The 8,795-nt window shown below is 56.3% G+C and overlaps 1 protein-coding gene across 1 annotated transcript in view; it reads left to right on the forward strand.

Moving 5' to 3' along the window:
• SBK1 (SH3 domain binding kinase 1) overlaps positions 1–3,764 on the forward strand; it is a 53,246-nt gene extending 49,482 nt beyond the window's left edge. Inside the window, exon 4 of the mRNA XM_040259105.1 lies at positions 127–3,764. Within this exon, the coding sequence (XP_040115039.1) occupies positions 127–966 (840 nt within the window). The 3' untranslated portion in view covers positions 967–3,764. The remainder of the gene's footprint in view (positions 1–126) is intronic.
• Positions 3,765–8,795: the final 5,031 nt, after the last annotated feature.

Raw genomic sequence — 8,795 nt, forward strand, 5'->3', positions numbered from 1 at the left:
GAGGGGGCGGTTGGGGGGGCGGGGATGGGGAGGAGAGGGCCGGGCGGGGCGGGGGTGGAAGGAGAGGGCGGGGTGGAACCTGTCCGCGCCCCTTAGCCGCCCTCCCGCCCTCTTCTCCGGCCTCAGGTGGGGCTCCCCGAGGACACCGTGAAGCGCTGCGTGCAGCAGCTGGGCCTGGCGCTGGACTTCATGCACGGTCGGCAGCTGGTGCACCGCGACATCAAGCCGGAGAACGTGCTGCTGTTCGACCGCGAGTGCCGGCGCGTGAAGCTGGCCGACTTCGGCATGACGCGCCGCGTGGGCTGCCGCGTGAAGCGGGTGAGCGGCACCATCCCGTACACAGCGCCCGAGGTGTGCCAGGCGGGCCGCGCCGACGGCTTCGCGGTGGACACTGGCGTGGATGTGTGGGCCTTCGGCGTGCTCATCTTCTGCGTGCTCACTGGCAACTTCCCGTGGGAGGCGGCGTCGGGCGCCGACGCCTTCTTCGAGGAGTTCGTGCGCTGGCAGCGGGGCCGCCTGCCGGGGCTGCCGTCGCAGTGGCGCCGCTTCACCGAGCCAGCGCTGCGCATGTTCCAGCGGCTCCTGGCGCTGGAGCCAGAGCGCCGCGGGCCGGCTAAGGAGGTCTTTCGCTTCCTCAAGCACGAGCTCACGTCCGAGCTGCGGCGCCGGCCCTCGCACCGCGCGCGCAAGCCCGCCGGGGACCGCCCGCCGGCCGCCGGGCCGCTGCGCCTCGAGGCGCCCGGGCCGCTCAAGCGGACGGTGCTGACCGAGAGCGGCAGCGGCTCTCGGCCCGCGCCTCCCGCCGTCGGGCCCGGACCTGTGCCGGTCCCCGTCCCCGTGCCCGTGCCGGTCCCCGTGCCCGAGCCCGGCCTGGCCCCCCCGGGGCCTCCCGGCAGGACCGACGGCCGTTCGGACAAAAGCAAAGGGCAGGTGGTGCTGGCCACGGCCATCGAGATCTGCGTCTGAGCCGCCCCCGCCGCCCTCGGGGCCCGGGCGCCGAGCAGCAGCCAGGCCGGGGCGCAGGGAGCCGCCCTGGCCGAAGCGGCCAGCCCCCTGCGGCGGCAGGAGGGAGTAGTGGTAGGCGAGGCAGGCGCCCGGCCCGGCGGCGGGCCGGTGAGATGCCACCAAAGGAGCCCAGCCCCACAGACCCGAGGATTCAGAGGCCCCCCCACCCCCCACCCCCGACACCAGGAGCAAGGGAGCTTGCCGGCAGACTCCCCCACACCTCCCTGAACCTGGGACCCTGAACTAGTGGCTCCGGGCCCTTTGCACCCCCCCCCTCCCCGGCAGATCATCCAGCAGCCCTACCCCTTTTCCTGCCCCCCTCCCAACCTTCCCGCCCCCACCTCCACGCTGGGAACGAAAAGGAACTCAAGTGTTGGGGCCGAGAAAGGGCTTAGGGCTTCTAGGCACTCACTGGCTGGGAGGAGGGCGGTGAGCCGAGGGCAGGGGTGTTGCTCATCCGAGACCGGCCCCTTTCCAGGGAGGGTTAGAGGGGAGGGACCACGCCCCCTGCAAAAATGTAGCAAACATCTGGATGTCACAGCAGTGTGTGTGTGTGTGTGTGTGTAAACACAGGCCCCAAGATTCCAGTGACTCTCCCACCACCCAGTCCTTCCCCCCAACCCATGAGGACACAGAGCCCAAAAGGAGGGCGGCCGGCCAAGACCACACAGCCAGAGAGGCCGCAGCCCTCCCCCTCCCCTTACAGGGATTTCAGGACAACTGGCTTCCGTGGCCAGGGGCCTCATGCCCCTGCATCACCAGGCCCGGGGAATGAGTTCAGAGCCCGGGCGCGCCCCAGCTTGGCCTGCCCCAGCTTAGCCTGCCGACCGGCACCTTCCCCAGGCCAGGGAAACCTTGCTCAGATCCTCTCAATACTCGCTGCCCCAGCCCAGACAGTGGCCTGGACTTTGAGCAGGCGGCGAGGTTACTTGTGCCAGGAATTTCTCCCGAATTTCTGCTGGAGTCCAACATCTGAGCCTGGGGCTGACTCCGTCCCCACGTCTCCCAAGTTTCTCGTACTGGGGTGTGGGTGTGAGAACAAGGGGCCCTGGAAATGGGAGGGGGTGAGCATGTGAACAGGTACCTGTGCAGTGTGAGCACATGCAGAAGGCACCTGTGTGCATGTAGCCTCATGTGTTCAGTGACTGTACGCAGACACCCCAGTCACTCCGCCCCAGGATTCTCAGCGGGCAGCTGCCAGAGGACGCTCAGGCCCCCGGCTCAGCACACCCCTCAGGGAGCCTGGCAAGGAGGCACCCGCAGGCCAGAGGAGCCCAGACTCACAAAGCCCGCCCTCACAACTCCTGCCCTGTCCGTGGAGGCCTGGGACCCCGCAATAACCTCAACCTGGGAGAGGCTGCTCCCTCTGCCTGGCAGCACCCCGCCCGCTGTCCCAGGCCACACCTTCCAGGGTCCCTTCCGGGGTTCTCGGCCATTTGAGGGGGCTCCCTAGTGGGCCACGCTGACCAGAGGGGACCCTCTGGCCGGGAGCCCCCACTTCTCCGTTCACCCTCATTCCCACCACGCAAAAGGGCTACAGGTCCCCCCGCCCTGCCCGGGTCCAGTTTACAGTGTGCGGTTGCCCCAGGGCCTGGTCCCCCTCCCTCCTCAGTGTGCCCGCCCATCTAGAGACCCACCTCCCCGGCGGGCATGGGGGCCCAACACATGCCAGGTAAGTAGCAACCCCCCCCCTCCTCCCACCAAGGGCCAAGCCTTGGAGCAGGGCCTGCCTCCCCATCACTGTCCCCGCCCCAGCCCACCTGGAGCCCATCTGGGCACCTCTCCCAGCCGCGACTTCTCCTTTTGCCTTAGGCCTCTCGACATCCCGTCTCTCCTGCAATAACACGGAAGCGAGATTCCAAGTAGACACCCCTCGCGTGCGCCCTCTTTCTCTCTCTCTCTCTCTGTTAAGATCTTGTTTGAGAGTCTCTCCCTCGTCGTAGTATCTAGGATGTTAGAGTTGGGAAGGGACCGTAGTTCTGTAGTCCAGCCCCTGTTGTCAGAGGCACAGAGGGGGGCAGCGGCAGCCGACAGCAAAGCAGGACTGGAACCGGTTCTGTGCCTGCCCTCCCCGTTGGGGCCTTGCTGCCGCCACCGCTGCCACCGCCACCACCTCTGCTGGGGGTGCTGGGACCCTTTGCCCCTTAGGAGAGGTGTTGGTCACAGATGTTTACCTCAGTTTATGTCACTGTCAAAGAACAAGTAAATAGCAAAAAAATGAATCATACCGTAGACCTGAAGACTTAGGAAAAAAACCCTCGCGATTCTTCTGTGCAGGTGTTTGTGTGTGCGCACACACGCGCGTGTCTCTGTCCCACCCGGGGCCGGCCAGGTCATCCCCGACCTCTGTCCCAGCCCCGCGCCCCCTACACTGCCCCCTGTCCTTCGGTGCTTCCCAGAGCCCCCTCAGAGCTGGCCTGTGGGGTGTGGCAAGCCCCTGGGCAGGAGGCAGGGCCACAGGTTAACTAAGCGGTCTGCCACTAGGCCAGCTGAGCAGAGCCCTAAGGCTGCCAATGCTCCCCGGGCCCACGCTGTGGCCGGTGGGACCATCCTGGTGGCTGGTGTCAGCATTCCAGCCTGACTCGGGGCCTGGGTGGGATCCCAGCCCCGCAGCCCCAGACCCTCATGTTGCCACCGTCCTCCACCGTGTGTTTGTAAATACTCTGGCATCCTTTGGCCCTGAGAAGGTTTTTAAATGTGTTATTTACTTCTCTAATCATGACAATTGCTATAAAATAAAGAAAAGTTTAGAAAAATTACCACTGGGTGTCTTGAGTTGTCTCAGATAGGGCCTAGAGAGGGAGGTACACAGAATTAACTGGAAACAAGACAACACATGGTTTAAGGTGGGGTCTGCAGGGTCCAAAGGCAGCCACCCCATGTGACCTCTTGTGTGAGCTAGAGGAGGCCCCAGCCAGGGATGATGGAGCATGAAAGGAACAAGGACCTGGGTTCTGTGGGGGAGAAGTAGGGAGCTTTCCCTGAACTGGACTCCAGCTTCAGTGTGGAGCCCTACAGACTGGGCAGGAAATAGCGGCCAAAAAGCCCAGAGGACCAGAGTAGGCGACTCATCCAGCCGCCCAGCAGCAAATGTTTACCAGACGCGTTCTGTGCACCTGGCTTCCTAGCGGGGCCTGGGCATGTGCCAGTAAACAGGACAGATGGGGCCCCATCCTCGGGCAGCCAGTGGCCTACTGATGTAGCAGACATCACCCACGTGGAAGGCTAGGGGGCCGCGAAATTATGTAACCGGGAAGCTGGTCAAGTTCGGAGGCGGCAGGAACTCCCCAAAGACGGAGACCAGAGGCTTGTTGTCTGGGTGGCAGGCACAGCGGGTGCAAAAAAGCTGATTGGCTGAGGCTGCAGACTCAAGGCAGCAGGCAAATGGACGTTCTAACTCGGGAGTCAGGCGGGCGATGAGGAGTTTCATGATTCAACATTCATTCAGCAAATATTTATTAATTACGTACTCCTGACAACAGAACAGTTCTGTTGGCTCTGCCTTCAGCCACAGCTCTACCCAGAATCTGAGTGCGTGCACTGCCAGCAAGGAAGTTGGCACCCCTTGTTTGCGTGGTGCCCCTCACTCACTCCCAGCTTCCTCTCCTGAGCCTCTTCAGGGTCTTATCAGGACAGCAGCCAGAATGAGTCTGCGCATCGGTGACACCTGTCATCCTGTTGGAAAGCCTACAAAAGCTCCCTGCATGCATGCATGCTAAGTCGCTTCAGTTGTGTCCAACTCTTTGCAACTCTATGAATGGCAGCCCACCAGATTCCTCTGTCCATGGGATTCTCCAGGCAAGAATATTGGAGTGGGTTGCCATGCCGTCCTCCAGGGGATCTTCCTGACCCAGGAATAGAACCTGTGTCTCCTGCATCTCCTGCATTAGCTGGGGATTCTTCACCATCAGCACCACCTGGGAAGCCCCAGAAAGTCTCCCTACTTCACTCCAAATCAGAGCTGAAGTCCTTACAGTAGACGTCAAAGGTCCCACTCCCTACTCCAAGCCTGTGCTGCCTTCAGACCCTGTTGGCCTCTAGGTCAGCCAGGTACACCCTACCCTCAGGACTTGAGTCCTTGCCTTGGACTCTCCCAAATCTCCCTGCAGCTCCCTTTCCCCTCCTTCAGGTACCTGCTCCAATGTCAATGATCAGAGTCCACTTCCGGCAGCAGACACTCCTCACCCTGCTTCACACCCCACCATTCCCGATACCGAGTATTGGTTTGTTCTCCATCTCTCCCCACTAGAACATAAGTTCCATAAGCGCAGAGTCAGTATTTGGCAAATTGCTACTCCCTTCCCCACCCCCACCCGATGCCTAGTACAGGGCCTGGCACACAACACTCCATAAGAATTTGTCAACTGAATGAATGAATGCCTAATACTATTTTAGGGGCCGAGGACACAGCAATGAACAAGATATACAATCCATATCTCCTGAAGCTTACTTCCTAAAAACAGGCATTAACTGGGTTACAAAACTATCTATGAAACTGAGAGGCATGGAGATAAAAGAGAAAGGTGTGAAATAAGCGGGAAAAAAGACCTCTTTAGTGGTCCAGTGGCTAGGACTCCGCACTCCCAATGCAGGGAGTCTGGGTTCAGACCCTGGTTGGGAACTAGATCCCAAATGCCACAACTAAAGAGTTTGCATGTTACAACCAAAGAGTCCACAAGAGGCAACAAAGATGGAAGATCCCACAGCTAAGACCTGACACAGCCAAATAAATAAATAAAAACAAATTTAAAAAAAAGAGAGAGAGCAAGGGAAAAAAAATCCACCCAGACTAGATCAGATGGGGATGGAATCCTACCCAAGAATTTTTTGAAAATGTCTGCTATTTGTTTGCAATGATAAAGGTGGATACCTGGGAGCAGTCCCCTATGAAACAGAACACTTTGGTGAATCAGTGGTAAAGAATCTGCCTGCTAATACAGGAGACATGGGTTCGATCCCTGGGTCAAGAAGATCCCCTGAAGCAAATGGCAACCCACTCCAGTATTCTTACCTGGAGAATCCCATGGACCGCGGAGCCTGGCAGGCTACAGTCCATGGGATTGCAAGAGTTGGACACGACTTAGCAACTAAACAACAACAACATGGGGATGGAAGGGAAATGTACAAATGTACAAATCCCCTCTTTGTGACGCGCAGTGTGTCAAGCCTGGTGTGCTGCAGTTCATGGGACTCCAAGGAGCAGGACACAGCTTAGCTACTGCACAATGTGTCAGAGAATGCCAGGACTTGCCACTAGGGGGCGTTGGTTTTCTGCGCTGTTGCTTCTGTCTGCCATTCAGTACCACTGCTGAACTCAGGCATCCTCCAGGTGATAGAAGTCATCGTCCTGCCAGGTCAAAGGGCTTGACAAGAAGGGTTTCCATAAAACATCACACTGTTTCAGAACCCAACCAACCCCCGGAAATCCCTTGGATCCTTCTGTTTAGCCCAGGCCACAGCATATTAAAAAGCAGAGACATTACTTTGTCAACAAAGGTCCATCTACTCAAGGCTATGGTTTTTCCAGTGGTCATGTATGGATGTGAGAGTTGAACTATAAAGAAAGCTGAGCACAGAAGAATTGACGCTTTTGAAGTCCTGGGTGTTCATTGGAAGGACTGATGTTGAGGCTGAAACTCCAATACTTTAGCCACCTGATGCAAAGAGCTAACTCATTTGAAAAGACCCTGATGCTGGGAAAGGTTGAGGGCAGGAGGAGAAGGGGATGACAGAGGATGAGATGGTTGGATGGCATCACCAACTCAATAGACATGGGTTTGGGTGGACTCCGGGAGTTGGTGATGGACAGGGAGGCCTGGCATACTCGGTTCATGGGGTCACAAAGAGTCGGACACAACTGAGCGACTGAACTGAACTGAACTGAACCTCCCCTTGATCATGGAAAGTTTCTTCTCCACAGCATTTAGTGTCCTTTCCTGCCCATAGTCTTCAGTCTAGATTAATTTAGTCCCTCAAAAGATTTCCTATGACACTGAACTTCAGAAGAGAAGAGATTTTATTCTTCGGTTCCTTTTTCCCCAAGGTGCTCCTTGAACCCCAGGCAAAATTTCCCCAGTCCTCGCCAGTGACAGCTAAGGCTGTCAAGACAAGGAGCACTGGCGGGGGCAACCTCAAAGCTCCCAGTATACCCTTCATGCCAGACAGTCGATGCCTACTAAACTTACATCACTCAGGAAGACAGTCCCCACACAGCATCTCTGTCTCAAAAATGTCAAGCCCTACCCAGCCATCTAGTGCCTGGATTGGGGTGGAAATGTGGGTGGAGGAAAAGTAAATTTGAGGTATTTACTAGAAGTTGAGGGGAGGAGAATATTCATCACCCAGCCTTGGGTTAACAGAGCTTTGGGGCAGTGGAGGAATTCAGGGGTTTCCATGTGGAACCAAAAGGGCAGAAAGAGGATGGTGGCTTCAGAGGCTGAGAGCATATGGGGACAGCCACAGAGTAGGCTGTATAATTAACATACTGTATTGTATACATGACATTTGCCACAAAGGTATACCTTGTGTTCTCACCACATAAAATTTGAACTATGGGAGTTGAAGGTATATTAATTAGCTAATGATGGTGGTGATCATTTCATAATATACTCTTATGTCAAAACATCAAGTTGTACAGCGTACATGGCAGGTGTGCATGCTCAGTGGTGTCCGACTCTCTGCGACCCCATGGACTGCAGCCCTCCAGGCTCCTCTGTCCATGGGATTTCCCAGGCCAGAATACTGGAGTGGGTTTGCCATTTCCTCCCAACTCAGAGATCGAACCCATGTCTCCTGCATCGGCAAGCAGATTCTTTACCACTAGCGCCACCTGGGAAGCCCCATTGTACACCCTAAATATAAGAATTTTATTTTGTCAATTAAACCTCAATAAAGCTAAGGAAAAAAAAGTAATAAACTAGGATGGTCTAACTCAAGAGACAGTGAGCCCTGGTACTTCCCTGGTGGTTCTGTGGCTAGGACTTTGGCAGGGCATGTGGGTTCAAACCTTGGTCAGGCAACTAAAATCCCACATGCCAGGTGGTTCAACCAAAAAAAAAGAGACAGTGAGCCCCACCTTGGGAATCCTCAGAAAGATCATGGAGGGGCCTGGATATCCTTAGCATGTGGTGAGGGGCTCATGACATTTTATCCTGATGTTTAAGGAAAATGGGGGCGACTGCAGAAAGTAGAGGACTGGGGGTTATAATTAATTACAGCTGTGATAAGGACCATGGGATGCTAAGAATAACAGAAGACTTAGCTGCTGTTTCCTGTTCAGCACTCATGTGGCCCTCTCTGGGTGACAGCAACCCAAGTTTCCCTCGCATGTTCTTGATCTACGTGGTTCTGGTGGGGCTAACTCACTCCCTTGGCTCCATGGGGTGATCGCATGACCCAGGTCTGGTCAAGCAGCATCTTCCTACTCATGAGCTACAGCGATTGGCTCAGGTTTACAGAACTGGGTATTACAGCCCAGGTTGTATAACTACGTTTAGGCAGCTCCTGGCTCTTCTCCACACCTATTAGAGGAAAAAGTATGCTCTTTTCATTAGAGCTGTAACCTATGAGATGTAAGCCTGGTGGCCATCATTGCCACCACTTGGGAGATTCTCGTTAAGCATGAAACCGACACAGTGAGTGAAGTGGAGTTGAGACAAGGAGTGATGGACTCTGATGACATTATTTGAATACAAGGATCCATGAATGATCCATGGGCTTCCCAGGTGGCGCTAGTGGTAAAGAACCTGCCTGCCAATGCAGGAGACATAAGAGACACAGGTTCAATACCT

This window comes from Oryx dammah, unplaced genomic scaffold (genome assembly GCF_014754425.2).
Source record: "Oryx dammah isolate SB20612 unplaced genomic scaffold, SCBI_Odam_1.1 HiC_scaffold_2, whole genome shotgun sequence".
Taxonomy (NCBI): domain Eukaryota; kingdom Metazoa; phylum Chordata; class Mammalia; order Artiodactyla; family Bovidae; genus Oryx; species Oryx dammah.